Here is a 24,796-nt window from a genome sequence, read left to right as displayed (position 1 = left end):
GATGAGCTATTTTCTTGGCATGGAAATTATACAGAATTCAAAGGGAATATTTATGTGTCAAAGAAAGTATGCGAGAGAAGTGCTGCCAAGGTTTGGCATGTCTGATAGCAAACCAGTTGGAAATCCTATTGTGCCAGACACAAGGCTTTCCAAGGATGAGAAGGGAACCAAGATCGACTCAACCATGTTCAAGCAAGTTGTTGGCAGCTTGATGTACTTGACAGCAACAAGACCAGATATTATGTTTGGAGTGAGTTTGATTAGCAGATATATGTCATCTCCAACTGAGGAGCATTGGTGTGCAGCAAAGAGGATATTAAGATACATCAATGGCACAATTGAAATGGGAATTCTTTACAAAGGAGAAAGCATCACAGAATTGGTGTCATACACGGACAGTGACTTTGCAGGAGATCTTAATGACAGAAAAAGTACTTCTGGTTTTGCATTTCTTCTTGCAGGAGGTGCAGTTTCTTGGGCATCAAAGAAGCAGCCTGTAGTTACATTATCTACCACTGAAGCTGAGTATATTGCAGCGGCTTCTTGCGCATGTCAATACATTTGGCTTACAAGGTTACTCGAAAAACTTGGGCATAAAGGAGAAGAAGGCAGCATAATGTACTGTGATAACAGTTCAACGATACAATTGTCAAAGCATTATGTGTTCCATGGCAAGAGTAAACACATAGATGTGAAGTTCCATTTTTTGAGAGATTTAGTAAATGAAGGAACTGTGAAATTGAAGTACTGTAATACCCAGAATCAAGTTGCAGATATTATGACAAAGCCATTGAAGAAAGAACAATTTATCAAGCTACGAGAGATGTTGGGGCTGATGTCTGCAATGGAAGTAAGCTGACTTACTTACTGTATTCAGCTTAAAGGAGGGATTGATGGACCTATTCTTCAGCAAAATTAGTTTTTAATTAATAGTTGTTTTTCTCTCTGTTTAGTTAATAAAAGACCTATTCTTCAGGTCCTTATTTTGTGATTAGTTAGACTGCTAGTGGGCAACGTGACTTTTATTTTGTAAAGGCTATTTAAGCCATGCTTTTTCTTTGCATAATTCTAGACAAGTGATTTCATCTATCAGCAAATATATTGAGTTTATATTTTAGTGTGTGAACACAAGTTTTAACAACATTACAATAATTTTGAATATAATGAGTTGTCTTATGAATATATAGAAAACATAAATAGACTAAATTACTATTATGCCCAAAGCCCAATTACAATCAAAAGCCCATTATATTATTAAATCACTAACATATTATCTAACAATATCCATGCACCAAACACAATAGTGTTAGACGTGAGTGATTGTGTTAAGAGTTCCACATCGGATATTAGATAACCTAAACATGGACTTATAAATAAGAGCAATTCTCACCTTACAAAATAATTTTGTAACAAATTTAATAATAGATTAAATTCTAAGAGTCTCACATTTAAATTGGAATAGATTAAAATTTACTAAACATAGATTTTGTTAATGTTTCTCTTTGTTATGGGTTGTTTTCTTCTCGTTGTTTTTGTTGATGTTATGTACTCTTTTTTCCTAGTCAAATTTTATCCCTTTTGAAAGATTTTTTATAAGACAAATATTGATGTTTTTGTTTGTTTATAATGAGCTAAACCCACAATATCTCATGCATACTTTTTAAATTCCTCGCAGTTAAATCAAATATAATGGTTTCAATTTTTTCCAAATTCAAACTGTTATGGATTGGGCACACGTTGGAATGTTCTGCTGCTAGCACATTGAGTATCTCTCAACAAGTCACAACAAGTTTTCACCAAAATCCACTAAAATCTCACTATGCTCGCGCTCTAAATTAACCTCAACATCAGAGTTTTTTTTTTTTTTTAATTTTTTTGTAGAGAAGTATATCTCACTTCACTTCTGCATGAGGTTTTTGCTGGTTCCAAATTCTAATTCAAGTATATACATAATCCTTACACATGTGAGGTATTAATAATAATCATAAGCAATAACAAAGTGAAATCCCGTTTAGATTTGAGATAATCCAATCCCAATCAAAATCAAAATGAATAAAACTTTACAAAAGATAGAAAGCAAAATTCTCCATCTTCTTCACAACACCAAAACCAAAACTCAACTCCCACAAATCCACGCCCATTTCCTACGCCATGGCCTCCACCAATCCAACCAAATTCTCTCCCATTTCGTCACCGTCTGCACCTCTCTTCACCAAATCCCTTACGCCACACTCATTTTCAACCATACCCATAACCCCAACATTCTTCTCTTCAACTCCATCATCAAAGCCCATTCAACATTCCCACCTTTTCATCAATCGTTCCATTTTTTCAACCTTATGAGAATAACCCACAAAATTTCTCCTGATAATTTCACTTTCCCACCTTTGCTTAAAGCTACTTCCAATCTTTGTCATTACAATCTTGGCCAGAACCTTCATGCCCACGTTACTGCACTTGGATTCTTGCATCATAATCCGGTTAGAATTGGGTTGCTTGAGGTTTACTCCACTTGTGGGAAAATGGAAGATGCTAATAAGGTGTTTGATGAAATGTCTCATAGAGAGGTTGTGGTTTGGAATTTGATGATTCATGGGTTTTGTAAGGTGGGTGATTTGGAAAAAGGTTTGAAGCTTTTTAAAAATATGAATCAACGTAGTGTTGTGTCGTGGAACATCATGATTTCTTGTTTGGCGCAGTGTAAGAAAGACGGGGAAGCTCTTGAGCTTTTTCGTGAAATGTTGGAGCTGGGTTTTGAACCGGATGATGCAACGTTGGTCACGGTGCTTCCCGTTTGTGCTCGCTTAGGTGATGTTGATGCTGGTGAATGGATTCATTCCTATGCAGATGCGAAGGGGTTACTGAGAGAAGTTATTGCTGTGGGAAATTCGCTTGTGGATTTTTATTGTAAATGTGGTAACTTAGAAGCTGCATGGAGTGCTTTCAATGGGATGGTAAATAAAAATGTTGTTTCTTGGAATGCAATGATATCTGGTTTGGGTTATAATGGGAAGGGTGAACATGGGGTTGACTTGTTTGAAGAGATGTTGAAAGAAGGGGTAACCCCTTCTGATTCTACTTTTGTTGGTGTTTTGGCGTGTTGTGCTCACGCGGGTTTGGTGGATAAAGGGCGAGAATTTTTTGATTCTATGACTTTTAAGTTTATGCTTTCACCAAAACTGGAGCATTATGGATGTGTTGTTGACTTACTTGGCCGTTGTGGACATGTAAGGGAAGCTTATGATTTAATTAGAACTATGCCCCTGATGCCAAGTGCTGCCTTGTGGGGTGCTTTGCTTAGTGCTTGTCGTACTTATAGTGATAGGGAAGTTGCTGAAATTGCAGCAAAAGAGCTTGTCCGTCTTGAACCGTGGAATTCTGGAAACTACGTGTTGTTGTCCAATGTTTATGCAGAAGAAGGGAAATGGAATGAAGTTGAGAAAGTTAGAGTGTTGATGCAGGGAAGTGGCATCAATAAAGTTCCAGGGCAGAGTGCAACGGAATAGTCACAAGAAATAACCGTCTTTTATATGACGTCACAGACTGAAAATGTTGTGTAATGGAGATTGGAGGGTGCCACCAATTTCATGATGTATGTGCATTTCAAAACAAATACCAGTCAAGCCAAATCTTGACAATTCTAACATTTTATGGTTTTGAATTGAAAAGGAACCAGTGTTCTGATTGTGTCAAATTAAAGTCGGGCACAGCAACTGTGTAACACATTTATATATTTAGTTGAAATATTTCATTCAAAATAGAATTTTTGCTTCAGATTGTATTGATACCATACAGAGTACATTAAGGCAACAGCCATGCATCTTCCAAAACTAATAGGAACATGTCGCTCTCCTGTTAAAAACTTACTGAAATTTAATAAGTATCTATTTCTTACTGCTAGTACATAATGTTTACTGAAATTCAATGAGTATCTAGTTCTTACTGCTGGTACATTATGTCAGACGCATTAAATAAACCGCTGTCACTGCAACGATGAAGTAGTAGTATCTAATCAAAATAGGTGCATCCTGAGCATTGTTTGTCTCTCCTCCAATGTAGTCTTCCAAATTGAAGTTCCCTATACACAGCTTATACATTTTATTCAAGCAGAAAAGTTTATATATAAAAAAAAAAAAACGCGAAGAAGAAAGTGAAGTTCATCCTGACCTCTTTTTCTTGAGTAGCTGCAGCCAGCATTGAGTGCATACCTCATTTGTTGTACATTTGCTTTGTTGTTGAATATGAAATTGGAGAGCATGTTGTCAATGCATTCAAGCAATAACTGTGTTTCTATGAGACATGGTCCACTGCAGAAAAAATCAGTAGCCTCCGGTGGCACCTTAATATTCCCAGATGGGTTTAATCTATATGCATCATCACACCCAGCATAAATCTGTGAAAGAAGGAAATAACAGAATTAATGTTAACAAGCATGAAGCCAAATGAAATGGCATCAAATATTTGTCACTTACAAGCTTATTTTCAAAACAAGACAAAGCCTTTACTATGTTTTGCCCTCCTTCCAGCTGAGCCTCTGCAGTTACTGTTCATTTTCACATTTGCACACATATATATATATAAAATGAAATTGTACATATTACTATACTAGGATGCATGCATAGTTGATAAAATAAATTGTAGAGTTATATTAACATAGTTCTTCAAATTATCAATATTCGAAAACGATTCATGGAATTATAAAATAAATTGTAGAGTTATATTAACATAGTTCTTCAAATTATCAATATTCGAAAACGATTCATGGAATTACAAAATGTTAATCAAGTTAGGCCCTCTATTTTGATCTATCATCAAATGCATTCGAGACATTATTCATTTAGTTTCAAACTCATCTGCGATATTATCAACAGAGGAACAATTCCAAAGATCATTTTGAAACATCCATAATGTAGCAAAATATAGTCCTACTTGAAGAACCAATTTGAGTATTTACTCCATAGAAGTTAGGGGACAATCACCTGAGTAAGAGCAAAATATAGCAATGGAAATTAAAGTAAGCATAAATAAATTTCCATTTAAGATAAGCACAAATGCCATAATTGTGGAGACAGAATAGAGTGCATGAGGAGAGAACAAAACATGAAAGCTTAATATGTAGAATGTGATGAGTTTGGTATTGATTACTCAACTATAATATTTGTCTCTTTTATGATGAAGACAAGACATGTTCAACAAAGTAAACTAAGAATAGTAGGCCACCTCACGAAAGTGTAAGTAAAAAATGGAAAGAAGAAAATGAATAACTAGAGGGTTGTTAACCAAATAGTCGCAGTTTAGTCACCAAATAATTAGATTTTGCTATCTCTAACTTGGGTGGTTGAGTTGAGAATGTGAAACTTTATTGTATATTCATCAATCATCACATACTTTATTTATACTCCAAAAAGCAAAATTGATGATTATGTCAGCGCAAAGGAACATTCGAAGCAAAAAATAAAAAAAAAATGGAGATGCAGGGTATCGATCCCCGTACCTCTCGCATGCTAAGCGAGCGCTCTACCATCTGAGCTACATCCCCAGATGATAAGTTTCTGTTATTATATGTATATAGTGTATATATTCGTTTTTAATTGTGTTGATTATCTTTTTTGAACAAATTTTCATCATCGTTTATCATATTATGATATATTTATTTAAATTATTTAAGGTTTCAGTAGTCAATGAAATGACACTCATGCAATATCACAAAAAAAAGTGCTGAATAAACAATTTGTTCTTCTTGACAGAAAATAAACAATTTATGCTCAAAATTGTAATATCAGTGCAGTTAACATTCTTTCTATTTTTTATCATTTCTATTTTCTCTATTACTAAATTTTTAAAAACATTTTGGATGTATAAAAGGGATTTGGACTCATTTATTATCACACTTGTGCATCTATATTTTTTATTTTTTTTGAAAGATGTGCATTTATATTTTTAAGACTATAGTATAGTAATAGAGGAAATAAAAAGAATGAGTATTGACAAAAGCGTTGAAGGACGCATCATTTCTTTTGTTCATAAAAATTGAAGTATTGAACCATTTCATGTGTTTGTAAAAATGGACACAAGCCAAACAATTTGACTAAAACTTCAAAATTGTTATTAAGACAAAAATTTGCCGACACACACTACATAATAAACACGTATGGTATACAGTTTGGTACACTTTTTGCTTTTTTTAATACTTCTTTCCACTGTGTTCATATAGCACAATTTAAAAGACGGGAGCAATTTTACAATCTTAAATCCATTGACATTTTATTTATTTAACCTTATAATATTCACGCATCATTATTGCTTGAGATCAATTACCGTCCATCAATTATTTAAGTTGCATAGGTATTTTCACCAAGTTTTAATAGTATATGGCAAAAAAAGAAAAACAGTTGCATATGAGCATTAGATACAACTTTGTCGTTATAATTCATCAAAATCAAAATATTAATATGCATCAGAAAAAAATGTCAAATCTAATAAAATTGTGAGTACATCAGCATACCAATAAAAAAATACAGGATATGAGTATCACCAAGGATTATAGAAAGTCTCAACGTTGAATTCAATTCAGACCAGGTTAATCGTCCCATGGACCTTACAACTGCTAGAAAGAGTTTTGTACACTTGGTCCTTACACCCCAAAATCTTTACAAAATCCTCATACAACCATGCTTTATCTTTTTACTTTTCATCTCTGTTTATGGATATTTCACTCTTGTAAGGATATTAGCTTGAATCAAGATTTCGCCTTTTTGGGGGTGTCCGAGCTCGATTGTTCGGCTTTCCTCTTGAGTCCCAAAAAGTGCTCAACCTGAAAAAATTAAATACATGCTCTTAACAACGGAAATATGGCAACAAAACAAAAAAAACAACACTGAAAGTAATAAAACAAAGTATGCATATATTCAACAAGATTCAATGTTAATAAGGTCAGAGTTGGGTATATGATAACCACTAACTAAAAATTGGCATGTTAGCCTACTTAATATCGTGAGGTATCGGGCCACCCACCATCTATATCCAAGCACCAAGTCCAATAGTATTGGTTGTGAGGGAGTGTGTTAAGAGTCTCACATAGGATGTGAGATGGCCTGAACATGAGTTTGTAGGGTTGAGTTAGGTCCAACCCAAATTCTAAGACTACAATCCAATTCAGATGATATAGCTGTTATAAACCTCATTTTTTAAACACCACTTAGTCTTGAAAATATATCAAGGATCTGTTTGCTTTTAGATTTTTTAAATTAATGTTTTAGTTTTATGATAATTTACAGTATGTCAATTAAGTTTTTTAAATAAAAGCTTAAACCCACCAAAAAAAGTAGTTTTAGTACTTCTCTGAAAATTGAAGTAACTTTTGAAAGGGAAAAAAAGAAGACATTCCAAAGCGCTCTTCTCTCATAATTTATCCAAATTACCTTCTGATTGCCGAGCATAGGTGTCAAGCCTCCAGGAAGATCCTTCTCGACTGTAGCAAAACCACTTTTCGGGTCACTAGTTTGTCTGCCAATAAAAGAACAAACACATACATCAGCATAATAAGTTATTTTATCATTATTTTTTAGACTTCCATAAAATTCCAAAATACAGTAAATTGAACAAAATGGTACAGAAGTTTTAAACTAATATTCTTGCGGCTAACACCAAAATAAAAGACGTTTCATTATGCTTTTCAAAATGACAGGGGGATAAAGGCTGATGGAAACTGTGAGATTCAAGTAGTGTGGATAAAACGGACAAATGCTTTCAGTGTTATTCATGATAGAAAGCATCATATACATGTTTGTTTAATGATCAAAAGAAAAATTTACTGCACAACATAAAGGTGACAGTTATGCAGAAAAGGTATGTTATTATTCAGCTAGGTGGCAATAGGCAATAGGCTAATAAGGGTAGGGAGATGCAAACTGATTTAATTAAAATATGAATAATAAAGAAACAATTTCCTAAACTACGATTTTCATAAACCAACCCCTACAAACTTAAGGGATGAAGTGCAGAGTGGCTCTGCAATTAGAACGTAGGTAGGGAAATAATAAGATGTGAAAAGATATGGACCAGCAATCTCATTACATCATATGTAAGCCTTCCTTTCATTTCTATCAAAACTTCAAGAATTAATAGTTTGTGAAGTTAAAAACATACCCTGGTTTAACATGACCACTGATTACGAGATATGGTGTCTTCATAAGAGCTTGAGCTTCCCTCATTCTCTCCACAGACAGTGACGGTGTATCTGAACTCTTCATTTGCTTCAATTTCAATTCTTCATGATATTGCTTCATTCGCTTTTCCTGCTTCATTTTGCCAGGTCCTTTACCATGGAACTTATGAGAAATTATCCGGAACGCTTCCTTAGGAGTCAGCTAGATGCAACAAAAAAAAAAGGTAATCAAGGATAAGTAACGTTCAACTATGATGTGAAAACTGCAAATTGGAAATGAATGATACCAACATTGTTTAAAAATGCATTTCAAGATACAGTATACAATTTAGGGCCTGTTTGTTTTAGATTTAAAAAAATGGATTTTTTTCTTTGTATTTTTGAAAATAGATTTTCTAAAATCGTTTTTCAAAATATTACAAGTTTTTTTATATTCGTTTTTTCTAAATTGAAACACTAATTTTGACATCATATATAATAAACACACATTATTGAAGATCAAAACATAGTCAAAATCACAATTTTTTAAAAAATTTAATTTCAAAAATAATTTTTATGAAAATCTATTTTAAATAGCTTCAAAATTAAGTGATTTTTTCGAAATTTTGATATTCAAAATAAAATAATCAAATACCTAAAATAACATTTTAAGAATAACTATTCAAACCAAATTTTCATTTGAAGCTTTTATAAAAAGTTTCTTTGTAAAATTTTTTTACACAAAATTATTTAACACTAAAAGAATCTATTTTAAAAAATCTATAACAAACATGCCCTTAATAATTAATATTATAATCATTAAGCACCCAAATCCATGAACACATTATATACAAAAGCATGAAAACCCAATATTCAGACTGAAGGTGCAGTACTCCTATATTCCAAACCACAACAGACATCACCTTTTTTTTTTTGCTATTAGAAGAAAACAAGATATGACCTGCCCATACAAAAATCATGAAAATATCTTCACAGCCAAGTTACTTTGTATGCAAAAAGTTTAGTGAGGAAAGTGGAAGCAATGAGGGAATCATAGTGCATCGTAGCGCTCACCGCGACAACAACAACTTGAACTGTTGTGCTGTGGCAAAGAGGAAGTGATCAAACAACCTATAATTTCTTCTGTCCATAGACTACTAACACTGTTTCATTTTTTTGTTATCTTTGCCTCTTGTCTCAGATCCTCTTTCTTCTCTCCATAGACTGCTAAGTAAATTCTAAAAAAAAAAATAACCCAAAGATAATTACCCCATTTAGATGAATTTAGGTGCTTCATGAGCCTGTAACCCTTCATTAAGTCCATATAAACATCCTCATTTACTACCTTAATTGCATTTTACACCCAGCTTATGTCTTCGAATGGTCTTTCACAATGCAAAGAATGTCAATGCAGCAATCAAAAATTAAATAAATAATATAATATGAACTTAGTGCTATTGTAAAAGTTAAATATGACAAGAAAAATGCTATAAATGAACATGGAAGACTTACAATTCTCCCAAACTCATCTGTCCTCTCAATGTGAATCTCCTTTTTATTCGGTGCTTCCTTTCCTTCATCCTCTACAATCCCAACCAATTTGCTTTTTTTCTTATCCATGTTTCTGCCACCCCATTCAGTGGTTTCTTTTAGTGTTCCTCGATCTTTAAGCAGTTTCAATACACCTGACAGTCCTTTCCCTACAGCAACTTCATGTATAGTTTCATCAGGAACTACTATAGCCTCCTTGTCTCCTGAGTTGGGTTGCTCGTCTTTTTGAGTTTCTTTAACTTCAGTCCACCCACCAGCCTCGTCTCTCTTTTCCTCAACAGGAACATTTGCATCTTCGTCGTCATGCATGAAAACATCTTCACCTTCTGGCTTGCGTGCTTCTGAAAAATAGAAAAGAAACACACAAAAGTTATACCTATTTATCAGCTTCCCCTTTATATACTCTCTACACACAGTCCTAACAAGCTGCCAAAACATTGTTTCAACACCAGAACATCTACTATATCCAACTAAAATAACACAGAAAGATTAGACAACCTTCAAATATGTTGTGACATTGAAATAGATGGGGAAATACAGATTATATTGCCAAAAGAAACAACCAATTTCACAATCAAATAACTACACAGTATAAGTCAATCCTAACTTGTGATAAAATACAACTTTTACCTTCTAGCTTACAGAGAAATATTGTTAAAAAAGGATGATTTACTTTAACATTTAATAAGAACAGTCACATTGCATAACATCAAAAATAGTATCAACATTTTTATAATGAAAAATGGACAAATAATCATATAAATATTTACCTTCATCAATGTGAAGACCCCAGACAAATTCTTCCATCTCTGTAAAGACCACCTTATTTTCTCTCGACTCTCCCGCTGTAGAATTTTGATCATCAACAGTCTCATTACTAGGATTTGAGGAGGCAAGTAAAGCAATAGCTTGAGGGCCAGATGCTCCTTTCTCCTCCTGTTTCTTAAGAGCTAGTCGTCTTGCTTTCTCTAAGGATTTACGAAGATCCTCGTCATCATCTGCAAAAACTGGGGTTTCATCATCTTCCCCTGTTTTAACATTCAGAGATTGTTCTGGACGAAGTAATTTGGAGGCTTCATCTGCTTTAGCATAAGCAGACTGGTAAGCATTATTTCTCATTTCAGCTGCCAATCTTTCTTGTTCATCTTTGATGGCTTGCCTCTTTTCATCTTTCCGAGAACCAAGGTCACCAACACCCAATCCTGAAGCGATAGCTTCAGCTTCAAGGGCGTTAATGTCCAGCTTATCTTTTTTCCGCAAGGACTTTTTCTTCTTGGGCTTCTTAAATTGAAGCATTTCTTCATGAGAATAGTAGTCCGATGATACCTTTCCAGATGAAGTAAGGTCTTCAAAGTTATTAGTAGAAACACCAGTTAACCTTCTACGGAGCTGTTAATAGGAAAAGAAGATACCCCTCAGCTAAACAGTAAAAGAGGAAAATACACGATAGATTCCTGTAGCTAATTCAATACAATTCTAAGGAACAATTTCAAGAGGAAAAAAGTACTAAGGAATAGAATTAGAGATAGGAAATCATAGAAAATAATATTCTGATCACAAAAAGCTCATACAACAAGAAATGTCATAAACAATATTCTTACTGCAGAAAGCTCATGCAAAAATAACAATAAAAGGCATTTCCCCTATGCGGGGTCCATTAAAAGGACTTATACGAAAACAGCAATGGATCAAGGAAAAACACAGTAAAATGAGAAGAGGGATTTTATTGATTTAAGGAAATAGACTTCAGCAAGGAACTGACAATTCCTAAACTGCCTAGAGCAATGCTCATCTCTCTGTATAACAAACTTGCAACAAAATATCTGAACATTCACTTCTGCCTCTAAGCCCACTTCTCTATCATTGACCAAATGATATCATATTGTCCTATAGCTCACAACCATGGAAAATCCATAACCGTAAAAAAAATTAAGCTCCATCTTTACTTTTTTGGAAAGTATTTCATAAAAAATAAAATTAAAAAAGTAAATCCTGACCTCTTCAAGTTTCTTTTCAGCTTCACCTGAGAATCTTCCTCTTTCATCCAAAGTTAAACCCTGAACAAAAAACTTAGATGAGTATAAGCATTCACAACAACTACAAGGCTCGACATTTTTTGCTTTGGAATGTACAAAGAAACAATGAAGCAACAAACCTCTTCAGCAGCCGGATCATCATATTTTGGAAGTATTTTCTTTTCTGCAGAGGGGTCATCATTGAACCTGAAATTAATGTGCTTGGTCAGATTAAAGATTTCATTTACAACATTTCAGTTTCTATTTACGTATTTCAATCACAAAACGGACGATAGAAAGGTTCATCTTACTTATCATCGTATATGCCAGTTTTCTTTTTTGCAGCTTTATAAGCATCATCTCGGCGTTTTTGTTCTCCAATTTCCACATTCTCAAGCATATCAGTGTCTGGCATGTGAGAAAAACAAATTATTTTACATGACACGCAACAACTCACAAAATTCAAACAGGAATAATATAAGAAAGAGCACCAAGCAGTTGTACCTTCGTTAACATCACCATCAGCAAGTATAGGCTGATCTCTGATAGTCAGAACTACAGTACCACCTTCCGCAACTTTGTCAAGGCCATGAAGAACTTTCACCCCCGCCAGGTGATCTGTATGATATTCAGCACACAACTATATATTACCGATCAGATTATCAAGAATCGAACAGATTATTAACCTCCAAAGAAATAACTAAAATGTCGCTAGGCAATGGTCAGCTGTATAAAGTTTAGTGCTTTAAGCTATAATATATCAGCCAGTGTATTAAAATCAGAGTTTTGCAAAATCAGACAGACCATTTGACCTGCTGAGCCAGAAAATGGTCTAGTGTTCAATCAGTTTAACCCAAAAAAACCAACCGGTTGCAGAACCGGTGATAATGAACCAGTCAAACAGGTCCAGAGCCAGTAAAACCAACAAAACACTGATAGCTACAAAATTCCATATACGTGGATTTTTATTAGCAATCATTTTATTATTGGTTCCAATCTTACAGAACAAAATGTGATTATTTTATGTGACTTTAAAATTTAACTTATCTTTATAAAAAATAATAACAATTAACCTATCTGTTTTTTTTTAAATACTTTGTATGAAATTATTACTTAATATATATATGTAACTATCATCAGTTCAACCGCGATTTACCACGCTTGAACCATTAAACCACGAACCAGTAGCTCCATCTTTTCAATGACCATCCAATTTTAAAAGTATTGATTTAATCATAGTTTTGAATCTCAGACAGCAGCACCAAGTGGTTAACTCCATAACCACTATAGGGATAGCTGGATGGCTATTATGACGCAAATAAAGGGATAAAATGTTAATAGAGTATATAACTCAAGTTCTACACTTCTACGGCTCCCCCCTATGCTCGCTCATCTAATAGTATTATGTTATGTAAGGAATTGTTGAGTTTGTAAGTTTTATGTTGGTGTTACAGTTAACTACTGCTTTACCATTTTGTAACTGATCCTATCTGTGACTCACTATAAATATGAGGAGCCACAACTGTGCCTACTGTAAAGAGTAATGTCTCCCTCATTCAGCTTTTTGATTCTCAAGAGTTTACATTTCCCTCAATTTTTCTGAAAACCATCCACTGTATCCCCTTTTCACGTGCAGCAAGTTTGTCTTCATCATCATATCAGCAACGGTGTTTTTTTCCCAGTCCACATTAGGATATAGGTTAGTAGAATAAGTTAGGAAAGTTAGTTAGTTAGCTATTTGCTTAACTAGAGAAGTACTTTTATAAATAGGAGAATTATGAAGGTAGAGGTATATTTTGAAATAATATTGCAAAATTTGTGAAATAGTGCAGCATGTCTTTTGTGAAAAGTGTTCTTTCTTTGAAATTCAATTCTTGGGTTCCTAACACTCCATTTCCCAAAAACAAGATGAAGACAACTTTCTTCTCTAGCGTCAACAGTTTGAGGCGGTAATTAAAGAAAATCGCCTCCATCATTACCTCTTAAACCCTCACATTCCACAGTGATTCTTGATGGAGCAAGATTGTGAGCTTGGCAGGTAGGTCATGCTTATCAGTTGTGGAGTAACAAGATCATGAACTTGGTTGTATTCATTGTAAAACTATGGGAGAAGCTGCACAACTATTCCACAACACTGAGAGGTTGTTCTATCTCTGGATTTCTTGCACATCGAGGGAATTACTGTTTCCCTCTCCTCAATTGGTGATCTCGCATCTTCTAAGTAACAACTAACCAGAGATATAAATGTTAAAAGTGACAACTTAACTAATTTAGTTGTTAGTTAAGCTGTTACAGCTTGGGTAGTTTGAAATCTGTTACAAATAGTCACTCTCTAGTCTCTGCTATCGGTAAATAGCTATTTAATGTTAAGAGTATATAAGTGTGCAAACAAGTCTCTGTTCTGTATTGCATACTCTTTCTGTTGCTATTGTATACCTCATTTTACTAATGAGTTACATAACTGCTAGGACCAATGTAGTCAGGTTCGAGATCCTACGTAGGATCGGTAGGCTGGTTGAGAATCGTAAGATCGGGATCGTAGCTCGATTCGTAAGATCCTACTAAGGGTAAAATTGTAACTTCACATATATACATATACACATAAACACACAAAAAATATAATACATAAACAAAATAAACATAATTAATTAATATTTCATAGAGATCATTCCAAATGTTCATAAGTTCATAACAGAGGGTTGGAAGAAGCATCAACAGGGTTAAAAAAAAACAAAATGAAAACCGAGGGGTTTCATGTAGGACAGAGGTTTGAGTGAAAGAGATGGTTGAAAGTGAGAGAGGAGTGAACCAAAATGAGAAAGGAGTGAGAACAAACATACACTAACCGCCGGCGAGGTTCACAACGACGCTGTCTAGAGCTCAGGTAAAGAAAAACCTCTAGGATCGTAAGAACCTATGACCCGGTGCGAGAACCTGACTACAGACAGATCAAAAAAGGAACCTACATGGGTTCTAAGCTCGTTTGGCCTTCACGAGCTCGTAGGATCGTAAGAACCTAAGACCCGGTGCGAGAACCTGACTACATTGGCTAGGACAGCTGCATCCTTCTCGGTTTGCATGTATATGCTTCAGTTTGTTAGGACAGCTGTCCCACTTGTGTAAACTAGCTCTTAATGTACAAAATAGAAGGCAAAAAAACCTTGAGAATACAGAACTTTACAGGATAAAGAAACAGAAAGAAGCGTACCAGTGTGATGGGTCGTATCCTCATCGTCACTTCCCTCTACTGCGATGTTGTCCTATAAAATTTTAGATCACAAAATATTGATTACATACCTAAAATGCAAAAAAAAAAAAAAAAAAAAATCTTACACAAACAACATTGCAACATATTAAAGGCACAAGATGAGTAAAAAACCTGCTCCTCAAAAATCTTTGAGAGTTGCAACACTCTTTGCTTTTCAATCTTACGGCTTTTATTAACCCATGATGAGATCTCGGAAGCAGCTTCAGATTGTTTCTTTGTCCTTGTTTCTTTCATCCTATCCAAAATAATAAATTAAGAGGATATTGTCACAACATAATTTTCATAACCGTAAAAACGTAATGTTTTCAAAACGTAGATAATCAAAATAAATTAACAAGTTTATAATAGAAACTTCAGCATAAAAAGCCTAAATTTAAAGGAATATAAAGGGGGACTGAGGAAGGTAAGTCGCCCAAACCCCTGTTTGGAAGACTTGAGGAGGGTAGGGGGGAGGGATGCACTCCACTACTTCCCCCATTTTTTTGGAGGGGGGTATTATGCTGGCGATGGTATGACAAGAATTCAGAAAAGGGAGCTACAAGACTGCGATGTTGTCCTATAATTCAAGACTGAGGTTGTTCCCTCACAAGCTCGAATATAGGTGGCCAGGCCCATTTAAGCTGATTAAGGTGTATATGTTTGCACTTCTTTAAAACAAATTAGTTAAAAATATTTGTTTTTTTTTTTATTAAAAAAGAAACATGAGTCTCAAGAAAACTAGAAAAGGAGTCAGGCAATTTAAGGGCTTCTCTCAGAAGCAAAAAAGTGTAAGTTATCAACGAAAATTATAAATAAATATAAATACATGGTTTAGTATGGTTACTCTGTGACTGATTATAGATCTTGCTTATTTTCACATTTATCGTTACTCCATCAATATTTTTATTTTCAGTCATAGTGGAGTCTTAATAGTTCACATCTTTACTGGCCTTTGGTTGTACTAGGGAATAGGTTTTATTCTATAGGTCTTGTCTTTGGTTGTACTAGGGAATGGGTTTTATATTATAGGTGTTAAAATGGATTTTTTTGTCCAAAGATTACCTTAAGATTCGATGTATTTCCATCCTTACAGGATTATAAATCTTCATGGAACAATGAGTTAGAATAGGTTCATATAAACAGTTTTCAAATCTAATTTTAGCAAATAATAATGAGTGATTAATTGAGGCATCAAATTGCTTGCTTCGTGGTTTCTAGTACAATTAAAGCATATGTGTGATGCCAAAGAGATCCTGACTGCGTTAAAAATCAAGATTTCTGTTCCATCTTCTCGTCTTGTATTCATTTTTTCTGTTTAACAATCAACCAGATTCCATTTCTTCAGCAACCTTAACAAAAAAAATGCATCCCATCAAAATCCTAGCTAATTGTTCCCTCCATGAATTGGCCCTGAAACCAATTCAAGCAAAATCGTACTCTTGCAGGAGCTATTCACAACATCCACCCACCCAACCATTATTAGCTTGAACCTTAGAAGCATGCAATGGCTCTGAAACTGTATTCACCCACACATATACTCGGTGAGCCTTCATCCAGTTATTTTCTACCACGATCCACCCAAGAAAATCTTAAACCCACAATAAATCATAAGTCCCTTTGCAACCTACAATGTATCAAAATTCACAATATGCTGACACAGTACATATAATTCAATTACTACAAAATATGCAGTAATGAATAAAATGCTATATGTTGTGACCGGGTATCCAGAGGTTCTTTTTTTTTCTTCTAAAAAATAATGGTGAAACTAGGATGCCTTACTAGCAAATAAGTGTGTATTTGACAGTGTTATCTCCCAGATAGCAGCCAACCCCAAAAACACTAAGAAAGTGGGACGAATGATATTTTGAAATTGTTTATTACTATTATTATTATTTGGTTTATTATATTATTATATTGTTTGCTTTATTTAGTTTGCTATAGTACTTAGTTTAGTTTAATATATTACATGGTATGTATGATACTCTATGTAGTCGGTGGTGGATAACGACCTACCCCAACAATGCTTTGACGGTATAGCGGGTAGCAATATGACTGCTACGTCAGTGTTTAGGAAAACAATACAAGAAATTTATAACATACACATCTAAAAGCTAAAATATAGAAGAATATAAAAAACTAAAGACATATTCATAACTAATAATCAAATTCATTGTTACCAATATTCAAACCCAATGTAAAGCAAATAAGTTTTAGCCTCTAAGGCTTAAAATAACTCGTCTAAGCAATTAAAATATTTACAAGTGATTCCTTAAATGGAACCACTATCTCCAAGATCTTACTCGTCACCAAGTCCACTCTCTTCACTACTAGACCTCATTCCTCCCCCTTACTCTTTTGCCTATATTTTATGTATCTCTATAGGGGCAGCTTGGTTTCTCATTCTGTTTTGCTGCAAAGTGATTGTTTCCGGAGGAGGGACGCCAGAAAATCACACGAAGGACCACTAGAAAGTCGCAGAAAAGCCGACAGAAAGCCACACAAGGTGAGAAGGGGAGATGAAACCATTTTGGAGAAGATATGAGATGACAAGAGAGTCCATTTTGTTGGAAAAAATAGAGGGAATGACAATAAGTTGAGGTAAAATGGCTATTTAAGGGTTAAATAACCAAAAAAGTCCAAACCATTAAGAATTTTACAAGAACTTCACTATAGCTGTTGCTATTGGTGGCGCTACAGCTACTACCCAAAACTGCAACACAATGGGGTTTCACATACCACCTAGGGGCTGCTACACTGCCACACGGCCTCTATAGACTCCAACACTTCATTGTGTTGGGTGTGTTTAGACCCACATCACCTAGATATATGCCATGCGTAGAGCTTATAACTATAAGGCTTCGGCAATGGCTGTCCTTACCTAAAAAGTAAGTTTTGTGGGATTGGGTTAGGATCTAAACCCAAATTTAAGACATCATATAAGCAACAATGACATGAACTAACCTTGTCTGAATTCTACAAAAGAGCCATCAAAATTCTAAGCATTCAGTATTCGCCAACTGAACTAATATATAATTATGAGTTTGTAACCTGAAGCATAAAGTAAATACATTTACATTGCAGAGTGTACAATTTAATTCTTGATCATAGTACAAAAGCAAAACAAATATGAAGCGATTTAACAAAAAAATGACTTACCTCAAAATACGTTCTTCAAGTTCTTTTGATGATAACTGTGCTGATGTTTCACCGTCTTTGTCATCTTGATTGGGTTTTGAAGACTTTGCATGCTTGCCAACCTCCTCGTCTCTCTTTTCGTGGTAATCTACTTTATCATCAAGATTACCCGATTCATAATCTTCCTCATGTGCCCTTCTACTTCCTCTATCCCTTGACCTATCTTTATCTCGATCAGTCTCCCTCTCCCTCTCCTCTCTAACTTTATCTTTCCCCTTATCCCGATCCCCATCTCTATAACTTTCTCTATCTCTATGTTTCTCGCGCTCCCTATCCTTTTCTTTTTCCTTTACCTTATCCCTTTCCCTATCCCTAGTCTTCTCTTTCCCCCTTTCCTTCTCTCGCACCCTGTCACTATCTTTCTCAATCTCCCTTTCCTTCTCACGGTCTCTATCCTTACCACGGTCCTTCTTATCTCTATCCCTCTCGCGCTCACGCTCTTTCTCCCTATATTTCTCTCTATCATAATCCTTCTCTCTTACCTTACCATCTTTACTCCTATCCTTTTCACGCTCGTCCCTATTACGTTCTCTTCCAGAACCTCTATCCTTCTCTATACTCCGGTGCTCCTTATCGCTCTTCTTCCTATCCTTGCTCCTATGCCTACTAGACCTATCAACACCATCAGCATCGTCATAATGTTCCCTCGCTGGGGAATCATCATTATCGATTCTATCATCGTACCGCGATTCAGACCACTCCACATCCATCACAAACCCTACAAACAAAAACATACATTCAAATACAAGAAACAAAATCATATTCATATGTTGTTAATTGCGACGCTTTGACGTGAAAATGCGGAACCGCGACAAGAATTGGAAAATTCGAATATTGGTTTGGCGGTGTAAATAATTGATTTTGATAGAATTGATTTTATGAGAATTGAGTTTAGTTAAAAGTAAGTTTAAAAGTAAGTTGAGGTGAATTGATTTATGTTTGGATATACTCATGTAAAAGTGATTCTTATGAGTTGAAGTTGTTTGGATAGTTTGAATGAAAATTGATTTTGAATGTATAATGACTAAATTGTCCTTTTATTAAACTTTATATTATTTTTGACGAAAAATAATTAAACTTATACTCTTTTTTTTTTACTAAGTATGAATTTTTATCATAAGAGTTATCTTTAATTATTCTAAATACTCCGTATAAGCAACAATTGCGTCAAAAAAAAATAATATAAACAATAATTTACAATAATAATGATAATAATAAGAAAGTAAGCTGGTACTAATTATAAAATAAAATAAGCTGGTAGTCTGGTACCAAATTGAGCAACACCTGTAACAAAAAAAAATTGAGCAACACCAGTCACTTACTCACCGCCAACAACCTAAAAAATTGAGCAAAGCCTATAACAAATCTACCGTCAGCGACCAATTCTTCCCTGCATGCAATGAATTTTCAAAGGAAATCCTCCACTCTTTGTTCTCTTTTACGACTTCTTCCTCTTGAAGAGAAACGCTACGCATCAGACGCTATTAAGGGTAATAAGGTAAAACGGTGTTTAGAAACATACAATAAAATCTGGAATCGATTCAAGTGGAAGCTCCAATTCCTAGCTTCAGGTTCACCGTGCATTTGGAACAAAATCGATTTACATTGGATACAAGCCAAACATGAAAATTTATTGTTAAACCACGTTTGACCATTTGAAACGCACGTTTGCGTGTTGTAACGCGAAACCAAACAGGTACGAAGAAAACAATTAATAAGGGAATACCTGGAATTTGTCACTGTTTCTGACGAACACGATAAACTCCGGCGACGTTGAGGTGAGTGGGAAAACAACTTGGACAAGGGTAGCAACCCGCGTTTTCTCAGCTCTCCGATTTGTAGCTTTGGAATCGTGCGGTGGCAGTGAGTTGCCGCTAAACGTTCGTTTATTTTCTGCAAAGTCTGTTGTGTTTGCACGCTATGGCGACATCTCAACTCAAGTTAGGGAAGATGGGATGGATGATGGGCTCATCATTATGCGGTTAAAACACATATGGGCTCCAAAGGCCCATTCTATTTTTATTTTATTTTATTTTTTAATGTTTTCTCTTCCCACCACCGGTGAATCTTTTATCCCCTTGAATTTCCAATTTTGCCCTTGAAAAAACTTCGGTTCGTAAAAACTGAAGTTTTTTTTTGCCTTGAAAACAAATTTCGGTTTCTAAAAACTGAAATTTACTCTGAATTTGCACTAGTGAAAATTCGGTTTCTGCGAACCGAATTTTTCTGCAAGGGCAAAATTGGAATATTGGGGGTATAAAAGATTCATGGGAGGTGGGAAGAGAAAAATCTTATTTTTTTGCATAGGAGAGATGCTTTCACCTTTTACTTACAAAAAACTTTCTTATATAATATATATATATATATGGGTCTTGCTAACGAGTGCCCCTGGGGCATTCTTTAAGCATTCCATTTAAAGAAATTTTTTATTCAAAAAGTTAAACATTACAATTTCCAATGCGTTGACTTTACGCATTTCGATAAAAATTCTATAAAAAGCTTACTATTTAAGGGTTTAAAGAGTGCCCGGGGGCACTATTTAGCATTTGCCTATATATATATGGGGAGGGATCAAATTACACCGGTGTAACATTTGAGTAATGTTACACCGCTCAATAACGCTTCAACGAATACAAATTTTACAAAATCCACCGTTGGATTGAAAGTTTATATCATATAGATCATTCATGTTCAATTCTATAAAAATCTAAAATCATTTGATATGTTATTGAGATTGATCAAGCTTAATATATATATATATATATATGGGGAGGGATCAAATTACACCGGTGTAACATTTGAGTAATGTTACACCGCTCAATAACGTTTTAACGAATACAAATTTTACAAAATCCACCGTTGGATTGAAAGTTTATATCGTATAGATCATACATGTTAAATTTTACAAAAATCTAAAATCGTTTGATATGTTATTGAGACCGATGAAGATTAATGGTTTATGCGTTTTTATTGAATACCGTTAATCTTGATCTATCTCAAAAACATATCAAACGATTTTAGATTTTTAAACAATTCAACATAGATGATCTATACGATATAAGTTTTCAATCCAACGGTGAATTTTGTAAAATTTGTATTCGTTAAAGCGTTATTAAGCGGTGTAACATTACGCAAATGTTACACCGGTGTAATTTGATCCCTCCCCTATATATATATATATAATGGTTGTAATATGCAACTAGGTTAACCCTAATTTGCATTGTAGTTTTGGAGGGAACTTTTTCACTATATAATTTATAAAAAAAAAAAAATTAACTTTTACTATGAATAAAGTCTTTCAACCACTATGCCATATAAATCAATTGTGATTAAAATTACGTCCTCAATGTGTTAACCATATCAAAACTTTAGTATACATATATGAGAATTTTAATTAAGCACCATGAAATGAATTTTAATTAACTTGATTTTATTTTTTTATATATTGGAATTATGTATTTAGTATACGTATTTGAGAATAAAAATAATAAAATGAGAATTCTTAGCTGTTAGAATTATTTGACGATAAACACGGAGTTGGCAAGTTTTGTTGTTTTAGGGTTTTAATAATTGGTGAGTAAAGATTGTTACGCTATATGATAATTCCAGTATTGAACGGAAATTCAGCAAAATTGATTCCAAAGGTTATTTATTGGGTGGTTCTACGGTACATCAATTATTTCATAGATGTCTGACACGTGGCGTTTTAAAATTTTGACGATCAAGATTAGAACTTTAAAAATCAGTATTTTTTTTTTTCATAACTACTAGTAAAATATATAAGTATAAACAAGGTATGAGTTTACTATGAATTTGTAATTTGTTTTATGTACCAAAAAAATATAAAATAGGTATACTACTAGTAAAATAAAATAAGTTGGTCTAATTGTTAAATGATTTAGGTTTTTAGTCATCGCTAAACAACGGTGAATTTTCTTTTTATGAGAATGACAAACATCAACATGAAACTTGTGGTCTTTTGTTTTAGCTTTCCAACGCATATTCACACACCTTAATCGGATACTCATAGTTCAAGTTATGATTTGCTGAGTGAGAAAGTGTCAAATTACAGTTTATTCAGAAAATAAGTAACGAAAATAAAATTAAAGCAAAATTAAATTTAGAAAACATACAAAAAAAACAATAAAAATAACACGATAAACTATATAATTTCAGTAGCACAAGATAAAAGAAGATGTCTTAAAATGCACTAATTAGAGTCCTTTAACAGTATTGATTGTCAAGGTAAGGCTCGTCGTATGGGAGGACGAAGCTCCTAAGATCCATAAATATTGTTCTGAGGCAGTTGATCGGACCTTAAAAGGATATTCTTAGGGCTTATAATGCTCGAAATAAAAACATTCCTTTTGGGGGATGTTGTTTTTGGAGGTGATTTTCAATAAATTCTACCTTGTCATACCCAGAGTTGTATATGCAAGCATTAATTTGTCGTCCATTTACAATTATCTCGAAGTATTGAAATTAGCCACTAAGATGAGACTTCTTGATGATAGTTATGGTCATGATTTACATGACGGGAAAATGTTTTCGGAGTAGGTGTTGGGAATTGGTGATGGAAGTATTAGAGAGATGAACGATGTTGATAAAAGGCATGGCAATGGGTCGCGATGGGATGGAGTTTGCCCTCCTCAAACTCAAACTCATAAAGTTCGAGTATCCCCTTATCTGTCTCAATTCTCAACGGGATGAAAACTAGAACCCTAAACCCATACCCAAACGAGGTCCGGGTATCCTCATTCCGCTTTATCTCCATGTGAACGTGAGTTGCGTTTTAGTGTTTTTTTATTAAAAAAAAGTTAAAAGTGGAAAATTATTTTGTTTCAACAATATTTATACAAAGAATATAAATAAAGAAAACAAATTGTTTAATACTCCCTCTGTTCCAAGTTATAAGAGAAAAAACAAAAATCACACTTGTTAAGAAAAATCAAAACATGATAATTTGAAGTATGTGTTTTTGTATTTTGTTTGAAATAAGTTTCAAGGGAATATGTATGTAACACCCTAACCCATACTACCCTTAAAAACGTAATTTTAAAAACTTTTCAACAAGTGTAAAGGCAGAGTGCCACGCGGTAATTAAAACACATGCATACACACAGAGTATCATGAAATTTAACATGAAAAGCAACAGCGGATTCCAATCAAACCAAGCATGCATATATATACATATATATATACATAAGCCAAATTCATCCCTAAGGATGTCACTTATACAAGAACTAGCATATCAAAAGGTAACACCGATATACGATGAAAGCCAAGCGTAAACCCCGACTCGATGTTACATTACCAGAGCATTTACTATTTACAAACTCTAGTCAGAAGCTAGTACTAAGAGGAGTAATCTATACTAAGTCTCCTCACCAAAAGGTACTTCAACACCACGCTAGAACAGCAGTCTAAACGTCGGCACAATCCTCAGCCTGAATATCTGAACCCCCAAAGGTCCAGCAAATAACACAAAGCAGAGAGTTAGAAAACATAATCGTATATCATACGAGCATAAGAAAGACCTTACACTTTCGAACTACATCATACATATTCTAACTCACGTCAAAAACATCGCACCAAACAGTTATCGATTAATAAAGTTTAGCACAGTTCAACCAGATAATGTCACATACCATTTATCAAATATATGCGCATTTACCCTAATGTATCTAATGCCAATCATTCTATGTCATGTCATCCCTAGACACGACTAATGCATGTGGTACCAATTGCCTTTTATCCCTCATGGATAAGTTAAACAGTTTTACATCTTGCCGGATTGTTCGGAACTTACCAAACCTTCATATCCCTCATGGATAAGTTAAACAGTTTTATATCCTGCTGGATAGCAGCTCTAGATCTTATGGATTCATCTAATCCGATCCTCGGCTTCCTTATGGACTCAAAAATCCATTTAAATCTATTGGAACCCAAGTTTCCAATTCAACATATATATACATGAATGCATGTATGTTTACACATATCATCAATATGATATTCCTAGCTCGAAGCTACTCTTTTATGAATGCGGGAACACAATCCTAACACATTCACTTAACATTGCAAATTAATGCCAAAACATAACATTGCTCACTTAAAGCCACAACTTATTGCATACACGTTTATCATTCATATAACGATTAACAATAAGCATTAACAGTATCAACATGTATCAACAATCATGTAAGGATACTCTTAAACCATGTTACAAGTGCCTAATCACACTTATAAACAAAAACAAAAGTTGCAGGTTCAGTACTGTTCGCTAAGCGAATCCATAGCGAACAGGTAGCGAACTCATTCGCTAAGCGAATCTCAGTTCGCTGTAGCGAACTACACCAGAGGATTACAGGTACATGGCGAACAGGTAGCGAGCTTGTAGCGAGCTTATTCGTTGTAGCGAGCTACTGTTCGCTAAGCGAACTACACCAGAAAGAAAATCTGTTCTTGAGTTATCTAAGGCGGTTTAACACCAAATCAACTCAAAAATTCATCCAAACATGTTATAAATTCATATAAACAGCCATTCCAAACATATATGGTATCAAGGGACATTAATCATCCCTTCCAAACATCCAAATACCTCTAATAATCAAAATCATGGCAATTACTTGAGTTTTAAGT

At 34.4% G+C, this 24,796-nt stretch overlaps 3 protein-coding genes and 1 non-coding gene across 6 annotated transcripts; 1 reads left to right on the top strand and 3 right to left on the bottom strand.

Annotated features, from left to right (window-relative positions):
• Positions 1 to 1,694: 1,694 nt before the first annotated feature.
• LOC123891015 (pentatricopeptide repeat-containing protein At1g09190) lies at positions 1,695 to 3,506 on the top strand. The gene has a single exon (XM_045940832.1). The coding sequence runs from the start codon at positions 2,049 to 2,051 to the stop codon at positions 3,504 to 3,506; it is 1,458 nt and encodes a 485-aa protein (XP_045796788.1). The 5' UTR covers positions 1,695 to 2,048.
• A 227-nt stretch (positions 3,507 to 3,733) lies between these two features.
• Positions 3,734 to 5,133, bottom strand: LOC123891098. 2 transcript variants are annotated; one of them, XM_045941024.1, is made up of 4 exons: positions 4,980 to 5,133; positions 4,473 to 4,534; positions 4,168 to 4,393; positions 3,734 to 4,078 (listed from the first exon to the last, which is right to left on the bottom strand). In XM_045941024.1, the coding sequence occupies exons 1-4, from the start codon at positions 5,056 to 5,058 to the stop codon at positions 3,954 to 3,956; spliced, it is 492 nt and encodes a 163-aa protein (XP_045796980.1). In that variant the 5' UTR covers positions 5,059 to 5,133; the 3' UTR covers positions 3,734 to 3,953. The 2 variants fall into 2 exon arrangements, with proteins under 2 accessions (XP_045796980.1, XP_045796907.1); XM_045940951.1 differs by having other exon boundaries at positions 4,473 to 4,543; positions 4,980 to 5,107.
• Positions 5,134 to 5,466: 333 nt separating this feature from the next.
• Positions 5,467 to 5,539, bottom strand: TRNAA-AGC. The gene has a single exon. It is a non-coding gene; the product is annotated as a tRNA-Ala (tRNA).
• Positions 5,540 to 6,453: 914 nt separating this feature from the next.
• Positions 6,454 to 20,148, bottom strand: LOC123890882 (SART-1 family protein DOT2). 2 transcript variants are annotated; one of them, XM_045940721.1, is made up of 13 exons: positions 19,884 to 20,148; positions 18,119 to 18,875; positions 15,092 to 15,215; positions 14,921 to 14,972; positions 12,217 to 12,330; positions 12,024 to 12,120; positions 11,853 to 11,919; positions 11,695 to 11,754; positions 10,468 to 11,086; positions 9,659 to 10,038; positions 8,149 to 8,369; positions 7,422 to 7,506; positions 6,454 to 6,814 (listed from the first exon to the last, which is right to left on the bottom strand). In XM_045940721.1, the coding sequence occupies exons 2-13, from the start codon at positions 18,865 to 18,867 to the stop codon at positions 6,740 to 6,742; spliced, it is 2,643 nt and encodes an 880-aa protein (XP_045796677.1). In that variant the 5' UTR covers positions 18,868 to 18,875; positions 19,884 to 20,148; the 3' UTR covers positions 6,454 to 6,739. The 2 variants fall into 2 exon arrangements, with proteins under 2 accessions (XP_045796677.1, XP_045796605.1); XM_045940649.1 differs by having other exon boundaries at positions 12,024 to 12,330; positions 19,884 to 20,067.
• Between the last annotated feature and the right edge of the window lie 4,648 nt (positions 20,149 to 24,796).

The sequence above is a fragment of the Trifolium pratense genome, linkage group LG1 (assembly GCF_020283565.1).
Source record: "Trifolium pratense cultivar HEN17-A07 linkage group LG1, ARS_RC_1.1, whole genome shotgun sequence".
Lineage (NCBI taxonomy): Eukaryota > Viridiplantae > Streptophyta > Magnoliopsida > Fabales > Fabaceae > Trifolium > Trifolium pratense.
This window is presented reverse-complemented; position numbering and strand designations above follow the sequence as displayed.